The 18,027-nt window shown below is 34.3% G+C and overlaps 1 protein-coding gene and 1 pseudogene across 1 annotated transcript; one reads left to right on the top strand and one right to left on the bottom strand.

Moving 5' to 3' along the window:
• The first annotated feature begins 613 nt into the window (after positions 1 to 613).
• Positions 614 to 5,385, top strand: LOC116131585 (transmembrane 9 superfamily member 4-like). Its single transcript, XM_031417241.1, has 8 exons — positions 614 to 975; positions 1,062 to 1,102; positions 1,193 to 1,778; positions 1,863 to 2,000; positions 2,108 to 2,264; positions 2,851 to 3,335; positions 4,560 to 4,810; positions 4,939 to 5,385. Exons 1-7 carry the CDS (start codon positions 833 to 835, stop codon positions 4,777 to 4,779), a joined length of 1,770 nt encoding a protein of 589 aa, XP_031273101.1. The 5' UTR covers positions 614 to 832; the 3' UTR covers positions 4,780 to 4,810; positions 4,939 to 5,385.
• Positions 5,386 to 7,028: 1,643 nt separating this feature from the next.
• LOC116131540 lies at positions 7,029 to 17,432 on the bottom strand (annotated as a pseudogene).
• Between the last annotated feature and the right edge of the window lie 595 nt (positions 17,433 to 18,027).

Genomic DNA, 18,027 nt, shown 5'->3' with positions numbered 1-18,027 from the left:
AACAACCAAAATGGATTTCTAAATTGTTGGGCTACACTTTTGAGATCCAATATTATCTAGAGAGTTCCAACATGGTGGCAGATGCCTTGTTTCAAAGAGAAGTAATGGGAGATTTCAACACACTCTTAACAGCACATTTCCATGAGTATGAGGAACTAGCTACTGAAGCCCTCCAAGATGACAAACTCAAGCTGATTATTTAGGATCTGTTGCTACAACCTACATCCAAACCAAACTATTCCCTACGCCATGGTTGTCTTCTCTATAAGGGCATGTTAGTTCTCCAAAATTTTCCAAGTTTATACATAGACTGATTGAAGAATTCCACTGTACACCAAGGGGTGGCCATTCTGGATTCTTTCCTACATACAAGAGAGTTATTGGAGTCTTATTTTGGGAAGGGGTCAAATGAGATGTTCAATAATTTGTAGTGCATACTTTACCTTTATACAACTTGCACTAAAAATACCTAAGTTAAAATAATAATTTTTGTAACTATACTCTTATTAAGTTATAACATCTTTATAATAATAAAATTATTTTGGTGACACTATTATGACTATTAAAAGGTTTTATGTAATTATAAAAAGGTTTATTAGATGGTTTGGAGGGGAAGCGAGATCCGGATGTTGGATGCATTAATTAAACAAACAACATGAGGCGGTGTCCAGTCATTATCCTTCCTAATTACGTTAACACCTGTCGATGGAGAGGAGTGCTTTTCACTTCATGACTCTCCATCTAACTCTTCACCTCCTTTTAACCCATATCAACTCAACTCCCACCATTTGAATTGAATTGATTTGAATAAAGTCCATCGAATTTGAATGAAATGGCTTCTTCACTTGTACTGCAACTCCTCATCCTCTGCAGTGTAATTAGCTTTGTGAGATCAGATGCCTCTGATCATCGTTACCAAGTGGGTTACGATGTTCCTCTTTACGCCAACAAGGTTGGACCTTTCCATAACCCCAGGTACTCCTAAGCACTTTTTTATCTGGGTTTATGCTTATTTTCATTTGGTTGTGTCTGATATGGTACATTTCTAACTTTGTGCACAGTGAAACATACCGTTATTTTGATTTACCCTTTTGTTCATCAGGTTTGTGCTTCTTTATATATATCTTATTTATAAAAGTTTTGAATTTTACATGTGGGAATTTGTTTAATTTACTGAACAAGTTTACTGCAGCTCCTGTTAAGGAAAAGAAGGAAGCTCTTGGAGAAGTGTTGAATGGTGATAGATTAGTGAGTGCTCCGTACAGACTTGAATTTCTTGGTGATAAAGATGCTGAACTTGCTTGCAAAAAGCATCTGAGTAAAGCAGAAGTTGCTAATTTTAGAAATGCTGTTTCAAAAGATTACTACTTTCAAATGTATTATGATGATTTGCCCATATGGGGTTTTTTGGGGAAAGTTGACAGAGAAGGCAAATCTGACCCTAGTGAATACAAATATTATCTCTTTAAGCATCTTCAGTTTGAAATCCTGTACAATAAGGATCGTGTGATTGAGATTAGTGTAAGATCTGATCCAAATGCTGTTGTGGACCTGACTGAGGATAATGAAGTTGATGTGGACTTCATGTATAGTGTTAGATGGAAGGAAACTGATACCCCCTTTGAGAAGAGAATGGAGAAGTATTCGCAGTCGTCTTCTCTTCCTCATCACTTGGAAATCCATTGGTTCTCAATTATTAACTCATGTGTTACAGTTCTGCTGTTAACTGGTTTCCTTGCCACAATTTTAATGAGAGTTCTGAAGAACGATTTTGTTAAGTAAGAATCATTGCCAAACTGTTAAATGTGAATTAAAATTTGTCTGTTCAAATGTTCTTATATATATGATCTGATTTGTCATAGATATGCTCATGACGAGGAGACAGCTGATGACCAGGAAGAAACTGGGTGGAAGTACATTCATGGTGATGTATTCCGGTATCCGGAATGCAAGTCTCTGTTCGCCGCAGCTGTCGGTTCTGGCACACAGCTGTTTGCACTGTAAGTTTGCAATTGGGGTGGATCTGTCAAAGTGATTTAGCTTAGTTGATTTATAGCTTATATTTTGTTCAGCAATTTGATTAATTTGTTTATGTGCATATGTTCAGTGCAATCTTCATTTTCATGCTTGCTTTGGTTGGTGTCTTTTATCCTTATAACCGAGGAGCTCTGTTCACTGCTCTAGTTGTCATATACGCACTTACGTCAGGGATTGCAGGCTATACTGCTGCCTCGTTCTATTGCCAGCTAGAAGGAACAAATTGGGTATGTTATGTGATTCTTTTGTTATGTTTTTCAGTTGCATAAATTATTTCATTGGTTTTTCTTTTCTTCAATTTGTGTACAGATTGTGGCTCTATTAGTGTTTGCTGTGCTCTATTATGGTTGCACTTAGTTTCAGAATCATGACTAAAATTTTAAATTACCTGTATTACTCAGACAGATGCGATGTTCAACTGATTTCATTCATAAAAGGGTAGTTTGATTGATGTTATGCTTTTGTAAGAGTTGTTTTAAGGTGGGTAGAAGGGAATGAGAACAATCTTGAGAGGAATAGTTTTTTTTAAAAGATGTTATGGTGAACCTGAAATTAACTTCAATAAAATATAATCCTGATATATAGTTCAGCCACAAGAAGGTGGATCTGGAAAGTAATTTGACCTGAGCTTAGCATTTAGGAATCTGAAGCTCATATTCTCTTAGTTCATATTGGAATTTCTTGATTCCTTGATCCACTAATAATTCTTTGTCATAATCTGGTTTTCATGACAAATGAACTTGTGTCATGGAAAGTATAATTCTAAAGTGAGAGCTTAAATAAACTTGACAGCTTTTTGTTTTTGCTTGACAGGTGAGAAACTTGCTTCTGACTGGAGGCCTGTTTTGTGGACCTCTGTTTCTCACATTTTGCTTTCTTAATACTGTTGCAATTGCTTACAATACCACAGCAGCATTGCCATTTGGAACAATAATGGTGATTTTTCTTATATGGACTTTAGTCACATCACCATTATTGGTAGTGGGTGGCATTGCAGGGAAGAATAGCAAAGCTGAGTTTCAAGCTCCGTGTCACACCACAAAATATCCTAGAGAGATCCCACCACTGCCTTGGTACCGGAAAACTGTTCCTCAGATGGCAATGGCAGGGTTTTTGCCATTCAGTGCTATCTACATTGAGCTTTACTACATATTTGCTAGCGTATGGGGTCACAGGATTTACACCATATACAGCATCCTTTTTATTGTCTTCCTCATCCTCTTGATTGTAACTGCCTTTATTACAGTGGCATTGACATATTTTCAGCTTGCGGCTGAAGACCATAAGTGGTGGTGGAGGTATGTTCAGCTTTTAAGTTTTCTAATGTTGTACATGCATGCTTATGTACATACTTATGCTCATATATCATGCTCTTCACAGAATATCTCAAACATGTTGAACTTGGCTTTGTGATACTTTCACTGTCATATTCTCTGACCACTTGTTTGATTAGTTGAGTTCCATGTGTCAATGCTCATAGGAGTTCTTTAGTGTGGGTCAATGGTTTCTTTCTGCAAATATATATATGATAACTGTTCTGCATATTTACTATCTCATTACATTTAAGTCACTCATGACTTTTAGAGTGAAAGTTAAACCATTGTTTTGTTTTTGCTACTGTTGTCTGGTTAAGAGACTTCTCTGGACACCTCAATTGGGTCTCGTATCTCAGTTTGCATGTTTTTGTAAGACTGAGTTGTGTAGGTATTGTCCTAGAACTGATGCAGAACCAGATCCTAAATCTTATATTTAATTTTTTGAAAATATGTTATATTTTGGGATATTACTATTTGTGTCTGATTATCATTGTTTGAGTTAGATTTGGTTTTCCTGTTAGAGTAGGATTTACTGATTAGAGGTCATTTTTGTTTCATTTTTGCTTATGTTTTTGCCATAATAAATTGCCTAATGTTTTGACTTGGGAAGATTGACTAACTACAGAAATTATATGATGATTCAATGTTTTACTCCTGTATCCCTCTCCAAGTTCTTTCTTCTCTTCTAATTTTTGGCAATTTGTCTCCCTTTTATCACACAAAACTTGTGCTGTGCTGTATAACTTAGGGTGAAAATTACAGAAGGAATTATATCCCAAGTTTCATGAAATGTGCACTATGTTGTGAACTTGCGCAAGTAAAAAATTTGAGTACCATGCTTACTAGTTAGTGTAGTACTTTGGGATAAAAAGTTAATGTTATATAGAAGCCTTGATGAATTATCCATTACCAATAATGATGTCTTCTTGTGTCGGGATGATTGCTTTTATAAATTTGCTTATGGCAATCGCTCTTTTTTTCAATTCTGAATCATGCGTAAATAACAAGACTTCTAATGGGTTGATCATGTAGATAGAACATTATATCCCGTGCGGTCAGATTATCATTCCACCTATTAAGATTGGAGTAGTTGGAAAAATGTTTTGTGATGCAGTTATATTCTTTTCCTTTAAATTGGAGAGAATCATCCGAGGATTAATTTAGAGTCCAGAAAACTGACTTTATATAAAATTTTCATATTACTAGGTCTTTCCTTTGTGGTGGATCAACTGGCTTTTTTATATATGCGTATTGCCTGTACTACTACTACGCACGCTCGGATATGTCAGGATTTATGCAAACCTCATTCTTCTTCGGGTACATGGCTTGCATTTGTTATGGTTTCTTCCTGATGCTTGGGACTGTTGGTTTCCGTGCTTCATTGTTTTTTGTTCGTCACATATACCACTCTATCAAGTGTGAGTAGGAAGTTGCTTGGTCTTCATTATCTTAAACTGGTATGCTTCTTTTACCTTTCTTATTCTTAGTAGGATCTTTTTCTTTTACCATTTAAGACTCTACTATTGGAAGTTGTGTCTTGGTTCACCGCATGGTAATTTGTTACCATCTGGCTCTCATAATGCAGGAACTGTGGTGGGTGACTGAAGCCACATGCTCCAGCGTCGTATTTGAATTTCTACACTCAGTTCATTCTTGAAGGACTAATTGCTATAATTATAGGGTAAAAGAGTCATCGGCATGTCAGCAACTTTCGATTGGAGGACTATTCAGGCTAATAGAGGCAGTGAAAAGAAGCTTGTAGTATGAACCTGTGAGCACAAATTAACATAATTCAATCTGTTTTTTCGTACCCGCATAATACCAAAAGTATTACAAAACAATCAGCTTGTGTTAACAAATTAGCGTCGAATTTCTCTATTCTAGGCATTTGAATTCAATGATGGTTGTGTATTAAGAGGGCATTTGGTTGGGGGTTACGGGGGATTAATGGGGTTAAATCATCTTATAATGTTTGATTATCATGTTTGGTTTGTCAAGTAATATAAGATTTCGATAATCTTCAAATACTAATAGTGGCTATTGTTGGTAATATTGGAGGTAATCTGATTACCTCCATTTTTTTAAGTATTATAAGATTACTTGGGTAGTCTTTTTTTGTTACAATTATAACCTTTATTAATAAAATTTTAGGACAATAATTTCCTTATTTTTAAATTTATTTACATGAATCTTGCTTTTACCATTTCACCTTAATTAATTAACTTTTTGGACAAAATTACCTTTGAAATCAAAACAAATTTCAGTTTACCCAAGCCGCCACCTCCGCCCACTTGCTCTTGCCTGTCGCTAGCCACACCTGGAGTCGCCGTGAGTTGTCCGCCATGATCGGGAGGCCTCGATATGGTTATTTCTAGCCATATTAATGGTCGAAAAGGCCACATCGAGAGTAGATCTGGTCGAAAATGGCCAGATCTATTCTAGCCATTTTCAGCCAAATTGATGGGTCTGATCGTTAACGCTTAGATTTGGCTGATAAAGGCCAAGATGACCAGACCCATCAATCTGGTCGGATATGGCAAGAATAGATCTGGCCAGATCTGCTCTCGATGTGGCCTTTTCGGCCATCAATATGGCCAGAAATGGCCATATTAGAGCCTCCCGGTCACGATGGGCTGCTCACGGCGACTTCCGACAATAGTGGCGTCAGGGTGGTGCGGGCGAATTAAAGTTTTATATAAGTGGGGCTGTTTTAGCTAAATTTGAAATATTGGGGGTTAAAAGAAATTGTTTAAAAATTAATAATAAAAATAATATTATATTAATATTTAAAAAGAAGACAATTTAGTAATTTAAATAACATATCTACCAATTTATTCCTCCCAACTAAACATATTAATATAATATACTTATCAATTTATTTCAACTAATCAAACATATTTTCTTAAATATTCTCAATAATCTTCAACGTAATATAAAATTCTAGTAATCTAACATTCTCTAAACTAAACGCACCCAAAAGTTAAAAAAGAGACGGACAAGAGAAATGAAAAGAATTTAGGTAAATCTCGGTTTTCCTGGTTAATATGGAGAAGTTTAAGGTTGATTATTTTGCATTAAAAATTTATAGGTGGTTACTTACTCTAATTTCTTCGAAAAAGAAATATAAATACAAAGAATATTTTCATTTTTAAGAGAGACTAGCAAATGTAACATTGGGATGCAACTAAACTCTTAATTGCTTATTAATTTACTACATCGAAGTATCATGTCAGGTATAAGTTACACCAACTCTTTATACGATGAAAGATAACAATTAGTTATTCAAATGCAAATATATCAATTGGTTAAACTCCACCACCAAATTTATGCAGTTTCAACTTATCATAATCTTATATAGGATTAACCTCGAGAAGATTTGTCCAAGTTTGTTCACGTCGACCAAGGTAGAGAGTATTTCCTTTCATCGATCCATATGGTTCTGAAACTGAGGGTACTTAAAAGACTAGAAATCCCAACATTTGCTGTTTGCTCTTCCCAAATTACTGTTAACACAAACAATAAAAAATAAAGATATTAACTTAGTAAAAGTTAATTCTCTCAGTTTTAGTATAAATAGGATAATATTGTATAATCATTTTTTCTAAATATATTTCCATGAGTTGAACATAACATTTTTTAAGACAAATTATAATTAATATGTTTTGTGGACTTTGCTTAAGTCAACACTAAGATCATAATGCATTGAAAAAAAATATAACAATACGAAACAACCGAGTGACGTCTACTAAAGTACAGTGCTGCCATGGATTCACCAATCCATCACAACGTCTGTTCAGATTTCCAGTGTGAGGGAAAAAGAGCAAGAGAAATGAGTGATGATTCATAATAAGTACTTTTTTTTCCCTAATTCAAACAGAAAAATAAGAAGGTGGCCTGAAGACCCAAAAAATTGTATCTGGATATGCAGGCCTCCATCTCTCTGCTTCATTTCCAGGTAGAACCACCAAGTCTAATCACTTCTTCACCTCTATCCCTTCCAGGACCCCGTTCCAGTTCATCCTCCCCTTTTCTATCACTTAAATCACCATATAGATCCCTAAGCTTGGCCAGGTTGCTAGATGCAGATGTCTTCTCTTTGCTTACATCTCTCTGTGGGCTTGTTTGACGATCAATGCGTGCATTGCCAGCCTGCACACTCTTACTTCTGCTCCTGCTTCTGCTCCGGCTCCTATGGCTGTTCTCATATTCCCTCCTGCTTCCTCTCTCTGAGTACTTGGACCCTCTTCATAATCATGTTTCGTTCCCTTTCTCTTTCTCTTCCCTGTCCCTGTCCCTAATCCTATCCCTATCCCTATCCCTGTCCCGATCTCGATCTCGATCTCGATCTCTACCTCGATCTCGGTCCCTATTTCTATCTCTATCTCTGTCTCGATCCTGATCTCTATCTCTGTCTCGATCACGTTCTCGGTCCCTATCTCTATCTCGATCCTTGTCTCTGTCTAAGTAATCCCTGTATGATACTCAGACTATGGCTGCGGCGATCTCTGGGGGATCTCTTACATCTTCATTGGCTCCATCATATGAGGGCGGTGGTATAGTGCGGCGAAGGGAGATGGTCCCTGGTTGATGCACGGTGAGGAGCACGCTGGCCAAAAGAGACTGAAAGTGCAGCTTTAACAGATGGTGGTCGACGAGCAGTATCATCAGATCCATGACGGTTGGTATCCCCTGTAACACCAGAGTGCTTTGAGGGAAGCTTCATCTTCTCAAGATTAGTTACAATCTGCCGCATTACAGGAACAGGATGCGGGGAAAAGGGTATCAAGTAGTACTGCAATATCGCAACAGAATGGAGTATTCAATTTTTATTTCCTTCCATATTGATTATGAATATTAAGCTTCAGTTGGTCAATAACATAAAGTCAAAATTGCAGCAGATAGTTCATACCATACACAATCGTAGAAAGAAATCTGTATTAAGGAAAAAGAATATAAAAAATAACGGAAAGCTTATTAAGAAAAAAAAAAAAAAAGGGCGAGCTCTCCTCCTAAAACCCTAAAAGATTCAAAAACTTGTCAGAGAACACTTGACTTTATATAAAAGAACTCAACATTAAAGGTAAATAAAAAAAACAACACAAAGACAACAATCATACATGCAAATACCGAGATATGAGAAAAAATATAAAGGTCAAAAGCGATTCACAAGGGAAAAAATCATTTCCTAATTGCACAATTCCAGCTTGGAACTCAACTAAGAATATTACTAGCGGATTGTTCAGTAAGAAAAAGCTAAAATCTAATCAAAAAAAAAGCCTTTTCAGTGAAGATCCAACCCTGAACAGGAGCAGCCTCAAGCCATCCCAGAAAATGTTTTTCTCACATGCCTTCCCTTTCATGGTTCAGTACTCTTCCATCATCAGAGGAACCACAACTATCCATCCTGAATTTGAACTAACATGAAGTGGTTGCCTGCTCAATTTTTCGTTTTTTAAACCTTGACTCAATGAATTTGAGGAAGTATACACAATCCATTTTCATTGTTCAATTCTGACATTAAAAATATAATTAAATAAACTCTTTGAGATCATGAAAAACCAAAAGCTCTACCCTTCCATCTCTATGTATCTAAGACAAGTTAAGGCAGAAGACTAATGTGTTTCATCAAGTCAAGAGTTGGGGCCTCAGAGTCACCAGCCAACTGAGCTTGAGAGACAAAAGAAAGAACGTCAGACATGTCAAGTTGATTTGAAATTTGACACACTAATAAGGTCGGTAATAAAATATTCAACAGTTGAACTAGTATAGATAAATCTCACAGAAAAGTTACTGTGCTATTTTTGTGAGCTGGACATGTTTGACTGTGTATGTGCAAGTGTGCTCACAAACAGAGTTAAGATAACAGGTGCAGGGTCATTCAAAGCTCGTGATGAAACTAGGATAAAAGAAATTAAGAGAGATGAAGGAAGGTGAAAATAGAATTTCAGAGAAAGAAAGGAAAAAATACATAGAATTGTGAAGAAAACAAAATTTGTTGCTCAATACCTCCATCAAAAGTCTGCCTACAAACAGAACAATAGACCATATTTATAGTAACCAAACATAAACAAACAGGAAACAAAATCTTGTTCAGATATGTTACTAATTCATACACATAAGAACCAAATTAACTTGATAGAAAACCAATTTGTAAATTTTTTAAAAGATAATATATTTAAATTCTTGACCTCCATCAGTAATAAAAGAAATCCACAAGTTCATGTTCAAATACCTGTCCAAGTAGAAATCTCGCACATATGCACCCATCGTGGTCATTTTTTCCGTTGGATGCAGGTGAGAATTCCTGAAATGCAAGACATTCAGTATTACGAAATATTATGAAAAGAAGTATTGGAACAAAAGCTATTATACTCATAGGGATGTTCCCTGAGCATATGATAAACAGAACTGCGATTGAATGCAAAATATTAGCCGGAAAACAAAAAAGTGCAGTTTATTACTCAGACTGAAGGTTATATAACAAAACTATCATGCATTAATGAGAAATCTAGAAGGCTTCATTAATAAGATCACTTAATAAAAGCCACAGCAGCATTAATATTTAGCTTCAAATTACTTACAATTGAAGAGTCATATGAGCAACTTAAGCAAAGGTGAAACTACTCAAAATCTCATTAGGTAGTACTGAAATTGGAGTGAGAATTGGAATGCAAAACTTCTGACATGGACTTCAATTATGGTAAACCAAACCAAAAGCCCATTTGAAAAACATATATCCCAAATGAATCGATTATTAAAAGGTTAGAAGACATGGCATACTGGAATAGTGTTCAAACATGTTGTACTAACTGATGTTGCTATTAACATGGACATATTATGGAGATAACAAACTTGTAATTCTAGCAAGGTGCTTGACAACCTAAAACTATGTAATATACATAATATTTATTCATTCGAGCAAAGACTGCAAATTCCATGCAGAATTAAGTTAAGATATTTCTACTCAAGAGTAACTAAATTTTTAATCAGTAAGTTTTTTTCCCTAAGTCTCAAGACAATTGAAATGACAGCTGGTAAGATATTCAGAAGGAAATGAAAACATTTTTCACTATTCATTTTCTTATGGAATTATTATATACACTTTGACTAATTTGGTAAGCTCCAACTACAAAATAAAATCAATTGCAGAATCAAATAAAGTTCACTGCACAGTCCATATTCATAAGCAGGTTCTGAAACCCGGACCGGAAGGGCGTCCAACCGTCCAACGCCACCCCGCTTGCATTTCCGATTTAAAGCGAGCAAAACCGGGATTTACGTCAAACCGTTTCAACAGCGGTTGGACCGTCTCACTGTAGCAAACCGACGTCCACACCGGTATTTAACAAATTTCCGGTCCACACCCCCGGTTTAACACATGAATGAGAAAAAAAAAATTTAAAAAATTAAAAACTACAGTTGCTCATGCTCAATTGCTCACAGCCGCACACACAAACTCACAAAGTCAAAGTGTCAGACTTTAACAAATTTAATTTTCATTTTTCAATTTGCTATTTTGCTTTGAGTTTGAGCTACAGATCGATACAGAGTCGTCTTGCACTCTTGCGGTCTTGCCCCTTCCTCAGTTTTTCAGTTTTTCATCTTGGATGGCTACTGCCGTCTGCCATTCGCGATCTCCTCACTCTCCAGTCTATCACTTTTTCATTGGTTTGCAGTAACATTCGCGATCTCCTCCACTCTCCAGTCTATCACTTTTTCTGTTTTTCATCTTGGTTTTGATGGTTTTTAAACTTTAATTAGGTGGAGAATCTGAATTTTTTGCCGTTTTTGCGTTTTTGCTTATTTCAGTATGCTGATATCAGCATGACATCATGCTGACACACCGGTCGGACCAACCGATCAGACCGGTCAAGACCGTTCGAACCGGGAACCGGCCGTTTGGGCGGGTCGGCTCCCGTCCGGTTTTCAAAACATTGTTCGTAAGAGAAAACACTATCTCCATTTCCAAGAGATATATTGGTTTAATTATCTGAAAAGGCTCACCAACTCCCTTCTTTCAGAAAACCATTGGTAACTAAACACTCCAGATTATGAAGTCAATTCAAAAAGATAATACTAATTAAAGCCTACCAATAAAATAAATTAACTGTCTGATATTTTTTATGGAATACAATCTGAATCCATGCATGTCAGTTATACTATATAATTAGATGTCCAAAACGAAATTTCTATATATCTCCATGTATTGATACTGGAATCCTTAGAATCTGGAATAAGGATGAAATAACAATCGCCTCCGATATCCAAATGTTAGCTGTAGAATAATTACCTTTACAAAATTATTAGAGCGGAGATTACTCTGGTTCATCATATCACTTAATAAATATTATTAATCCAACTTATATAAGGAAAAGTTAGAGCTAAGGATGGATGCTATCTTTCATTTAAGCTGTTGGATAACATACTCCTCGCACCCAAGAAAAAAATTAAAGTTAAAACAAAAAATAAGAAAGGCGTCAGACCTTCTGTTTGTTAACTTGTAACCTCAACCAATAATATTATCATGCACAACTAAATATTGTTAAAAGATTAGCATCAATGTTATTATTTACAAGGGCCAAACAAATAAAATACTTTTTCTGAAGGTTTACCCTTTTCTTCCCCCCAAACTTGAGTGCCAAAGAATTATCAACCAAACCATCGCAAAACCAGTGTAAAAGCATAATGCACAAAAAAATTTCCAATTATGAGTCAGCACTAGAACTTGTAAATTCGAAAACATCCAGAATAAGTAACAAGACACCATATTCAAAATGCAAAACACATAAGCAACAGATGATGTTGGTACAAACAATCTGAAAAGTAAATAAATAAAAATGCAGTAGACCAGGAAAGAAATTTCCAAACTTCTTAGAAAAATGCAAATTATTATCTAGAATACCGAAAACTTTGAAGTACTTCAAGGACAAAAGGAAAGCAAATTGCTGATTCAAATATCAACAAAATGCTAAGAGTTGAATGTTTCAGATATGTGATTAACACCAGCACCGTGAAGTATTAAATTGCTTTAGAGGCTTTAATAAATTACTAAATACAGGATATAAACTAAAAACCAGAAAAAACTCCTCAAAATACCTCATCATCCTTAAGATATGGTTCAAACCAGCTCACAATGTCTTTGGATCTGCAGCATATCTTAGATAGAGAAATCCAACCTGCGACAAAAATCAGGTGTCAATGCAATACATAACAATCTCAAAGCAAAACTCAAACAGCTGAGCTATACACTGACAAGTAAATAGCCCAGATATTAAGAAAATAGGAGAAGACACATAACACTATTAGATCTAAGCTTGGTGCCACACAGAATATAGCTCTGTACTATAAGTTTCAGGGGCCAATAAATGGTGCATAAGTTCTAAATTATGAAACTACATGCAATTGTAGGTGTAATGCAAATCTAAGATTGAAGCAATAGCAGAAAGCAGCAATTATAGTCAGGAAAGCAAATGTCGATCCAAAATTAAATATACAAAAGCAGGCCTCAGACAGAATGTTTCAACAATTCAGGAAACGGTCACCTCAAACCTTGGTTTTGCAGTATCTGCTAAGCATAGCAAGAGCATTGTAGGTGGGAATAAGAAAGTCTCAGCAACTCAAGAAAAAAAGGAGACCTCAACCTGATTTGTAGAAATCTGCTACGCAAAACAAGGGATTTATCTCTACATAGTATGTAGTATAAACTCCTATCATATATAAGAGAAAGGTGAGATAGACATAATTCTAAGAGATATCATATCACCTGAGTTTGGTTCATTAACTCACTGAAATAAACACATTATTCTGTTTCTGGAAAGTTCAAAAGTTCAGAGTATAGAAAATATGACGAAAATAAAATGATTAACACCATTTTATACTCTACTTAACTACCATTGATTTCCTTCATAAGATTGAAGTCCAAACAAAGATAGGCCAGGGCGGCCAAATTAAATAATAAGGTTGGAAAAAAAAAGAAATTCCCATCCGAAACTTAGAATTCTCAACGAAAGTAAAGTAGACAAATCATACTAATAAACAACAAAAAGTAAGAAATAAATTATATCATAATGCACATTTGTTAAATCTAGTAGGGCACAAAATGTGGCAGCGAAACAGCGAAACTATATGATGAGTTCCTATTAAAAGAAACAAAGAATTGTGCATTAAACTGCAAAAGGGTTCACAAAACGGAGAACAAGTTCTCTATCCCGCATGAGAACAGCAAAAAATGATACATTTGATCTTTGCAATAGCTTTTCCTTTTGCCATGTGTTCAATTCAAATACTTTAATGAGAATTTCTGAAAACTTCTCAAGAAATGCAAAGACTTCTATGATGCCTTCATCAAGAAAAATATCTCACAAGTCTTTCGACTTTTTTTGCAATAGTGATAGCAATTGATATATTAAAAGAAAATGAGTGGGAAGACTAGGCAGGCAAATTGTATAAATAAAGTCTTCAAACTTGGGATAAACAAGCTTCTCCAACTCTCCAGTGGATTCTTACCTTCATGAAAGGTTTATTTTAATAAGTGGAGAAAAAGAGAGAGGAAAGGAAGAGAGAACAAAACTCTAACCCCCTTGCCCAGATCCATCAAACTATTAACACTTTCTACAATGCTTGGGCTTTGAACACTGCAATCAAGGTTCACTTTATTGACATCATTAACTATGTTCCTTGAGTGTTCTCTAGTAATTCCATCATCATAAGGCTCCATTTGGCTTTTATCTGAAATAATTTCAAACTAAGAAAATCTTTTAGAGTTTAAAAAAAAAAAAAAAAAAAAAAAAAAAACTAAATAAAAAAATCAATTTCTAATTTTTACTAACTTCTAGGATCACCGCTTGAAAAATGTTTCAAGAATATTCAACCAAACATGTTCTCATAAAGTTTCTATAGTCCTCTCCTACAAAATGAAGGATTTGGATCGCATTGAAAAATATGTTTCAAGAACATTCAACCAAACATGTTCTCATAAAGAATCTTATAGTCTCGTTCTACAAAATGAAGAATTTATTTTAATTTTGATAAGCCTTGTGACTTCTTCAACGTTAAAAGTTTCCCTCACATCCAAGTTCAGGTCTGACTTGAACATAAATTAGCAGTTTAGTATTTTCTTTGATTCCTTAATTGCATGTCATTAAGATCAGAGATTCTAATCCCAATACTAAAACCAATAGGATACAGCCATCGAATTTTGACAACTAAGGTTATTTGAAATCAAGATTGGTAAGTAGACAGGACTGCTCATTGGCATAAGCATTACCAAGAATAGAAAAAGACTGCTTCTATGATTTTGATTATTTTGGTAATGGGCTAAATTGTGTTTGTAAAATGAGAATTTTAATATGGAAGAGCATCGAATTAAAGCAAATAATGCAAAAAGGAAATGTGGAAGAAAGAAAGAAATTTATGAAGGAAAGACAAGATAGGAGTTAAGATTAAGATTTTTTTTGTCTTTTAATCATCTTAAGGATTTGATTTAAGTTTGTTTTTCAAAAAAGGTTTTGATAAATTATCATCAAACTAAGATTGTGTAGATTAAATTCTAATAAGTTTATCTCATTTTTTATGAGATAAACTAATCATTATCATTTAGTCATTGTCTCCATCATGTTGAGCTCATTAATAAGTCTTCTATTCACGTAAAACAGAGCAGACTTTCATTAAGGACTGAATAAGAACTTTTACTTGCTCCTTAAATTCTTCTAATTTATCCCATTTCTATTCTCTACATTTCTGTCCTCCTTGTCTCCTCTTTCTGGATGTTCTCCTAACCAGGAGGGAGAAAAGATGGATAATAGAGAATTAAGAGAACATAGAAGGATAGAATCAAAGGGAGAAGAAGCAACAACGTGGAGAATTAGAAGAATTAGAAAAGGAGGAAAATTTAAAGGAATTAAACGAAGAAGTAGAAATATTATTCAATCATCAATCAAAGTCTATCTTTAGATGAGCAGGAAGGCTCAATATGATGAAGATAACAACCAAATGATAATTAAAAATACATCACAAAAGATAATGATAATTATTTGAACTTATTCTAAGCAATCTTAATTATAATGATAAACTTATCAAAACACTAATCTAAAAAATAATCTTCAAATAAATCCTTACGATAATTAAAATAAACAAGTAAAATAATTCTGCATTCTTGCATTCAAGGAATATTCCTAGTTATTATTCAACAATGAGAAAAAAATTCTCTCATTCTTGCATTAAAGGAGACTCCTAGTATTTATCAACAATGAGAACAAACATTCTCTCATTCTGCATTCAAGGAGTATCCTAGTTCTTTAAAAAGTATGAACTAGGTTAATTGCCGTTAACTTGCAATCCAACTTTAAATTTAAAATGCTAAACAAATCTAAGACAAGACAAAATTCAAAATAATAATTACTGGTGTGTATAATAGCACAAGATAATTATCTCAGACATTTTCAATACACATTGAACACTCCAAAACAATGTCAACTTCATGTATTTTCCTTTACATAAGAAATTTCAGAATAAATCAATAAAATTCCATGTCTCAATGCTTTTACTAAAATAATGATAATAGAACCCCTTAATTTATAAGAAATATAGCTCCCATTATCCTTCCAAGCACAAGCAAGCATAGTCATTCATGTGTATAAATACTATAGAATAATTTTCTAAGAAAACTCCTTTGCATTTATACTATAATTATTTCATTCCAACTCCTAATATAGATCAACTAGCCCATTTTTACCACTTTGCATAAAAGATAGCAGGCTACAAACTAATCCACTTCACAACAGAAAGATCCATGCTCCACATGATTTAAGAATACCCTCAAACATCCTGCAGCCAATCCTATATCTTTCTCCCGGGATTTATGTGTTCAAAAAATCATGAACTTTTCATGGCTGATGATTAAACCTCAATGCCCTTTCAGTAATCAGTTTTTTTACAACTAAAATAACAGCAGATATAATTCCTAGAAAGAGGCACTCGTCCACATCAATGAACAATCAAAATGCACATATGTATTTAGAAGAACACAAATCAATTCTAATCCAAACTAAATAAACCCAAGGCAAAGGCTCTACTTAGTGCTTACCGCCCTTATGTAAGGAGAATCTGGATGTTTCAATAAACCATGCATTTGTTTGACAGTAAGTTTCATGGTAAAAAACTTGTAAAGAAGACAGAATGCCGTCGAAGGACCACGGCAGTTTCCAGTCATCCATGGCTCCACATGGTCAACCTGATTGTAGATTTCATCGACAACTTCATGGTATGTCTTTAACCGGTAAAGCTCTTTGAAATAATCAGACGACAGAATGTTCATACAAAGGACCTTCTCTAACAACGAATCGATTGGTTTGCCACAAGTCTGAATCTCCGTCATGGGTCATCAAATGCTTGCACCACCGCACTCAAAATCAAATTTGGTATAAATATTTGCAGCAACAATGCAATCTTAAACCTACAATTAGTCATGGAAAATTACAAGAAATGAGTAACCAAATGCCAATACAAAAGATAAACAAAAAGTAACAATAAAATCAAACAAATCGTTTTGCCTATCTAGGAGTTGATAAATCCAAGAAACCCCAAAAGAAACAAATAAAACTCAAATTATTTATTCCATCAAGCCAACTTGAATCTCATTTTAGCTTATATAAAAATTAAGCTCTACTGAGCCAAGCAGAACAAATCATTAGGCAAAAATAACATATGCAAGCAGAGGATTCAATCTTTAGAAACCAAAAAGTTTCCGGCATTTTATCATCAAACAATCAAGGGCAGCTAAAAGTTTACTCACAGACACTTTAAATTGAAATTCAAAGAAAAATAACTAGACACCTGACACAGAAATAACCAAAAGCAACCCTAAAAAGCAAAAATTTGCGTGAAAGGATCACGCGAGATTAAGAGATTCAATCGAATAACTAAGTAGTAAGTACGCACCGGTTTGTTGTAAATGGCGAGCTTTGATTGGAGAGATTCGGAAGAAATTAATTGGAGGTGATGGTGGTAACACAACCCTAAAAATGTCTTTCTAAATTGCAGTACAGGCTTAGCTATCTAATATCTGTCTCTGAACGCGAACGAACCAAAACGACGTTTAAAAGGTACAGGCTGACCATTCGCTCATATGAAGAAACGGAAAAATACTATACACACCCCTTACATTTATTAAATAACACTGAGATCCGTTATATTTATCTTCACTCAAAACCCCACAAGGGCGAGACGAGATCCCATTGCACCCATTCATCATCCTTTTTCGGAATTTTTGTTTTCAAAAGGGTTAAAATAAAATTGAAAAATTGATCTTATAATAATATTATATATACAATTTATTTTTTTATATAAACTCACTTATACAAATTTATGTATTATAATCTGATTGAATAACTTAAAATTAAATCTGAATTAAACAAATTAGAATTTATCACACCAGTTTATGTTATCAAAATTGAAAATTATATTTATTATTATATTTTGACAATAATTTGAAACAAAAAATTGAAAATTTTAATTGTGTAAATACGACAAATGCTAAATTTTAAATTTAATATGTTAAAAATTATACAAATTAAAAAATGACGATTTCATTTTTGAGTTAATACTAAATTCTAACAAATACTAATAAAAGGAAATAAATTATGCACTTTTGAGCTTGACACATATTAATTTATAA

Source organism: Pistacia vera, unplaced genomic scaffold (assembly GCF_008641045.1).
Source record: "Pistacia vera cultivar Batoury unplaced genomic scaffold, PisVer_v2 Contig234, whole genome shotgun sequence".
Classification (NCBI taxonomy): domain Eukaryota; kingdom Viridiplantae; phylum Streptophyta; class Magnoliopsida; order Sapindales; family Anacardiaceae; genus Pistacia; species Pistacia vera.
Note: the sequence above shows the minus strand (reverse complement) of the source record. Positions and strands in the feature narration are given on the sequence as shown.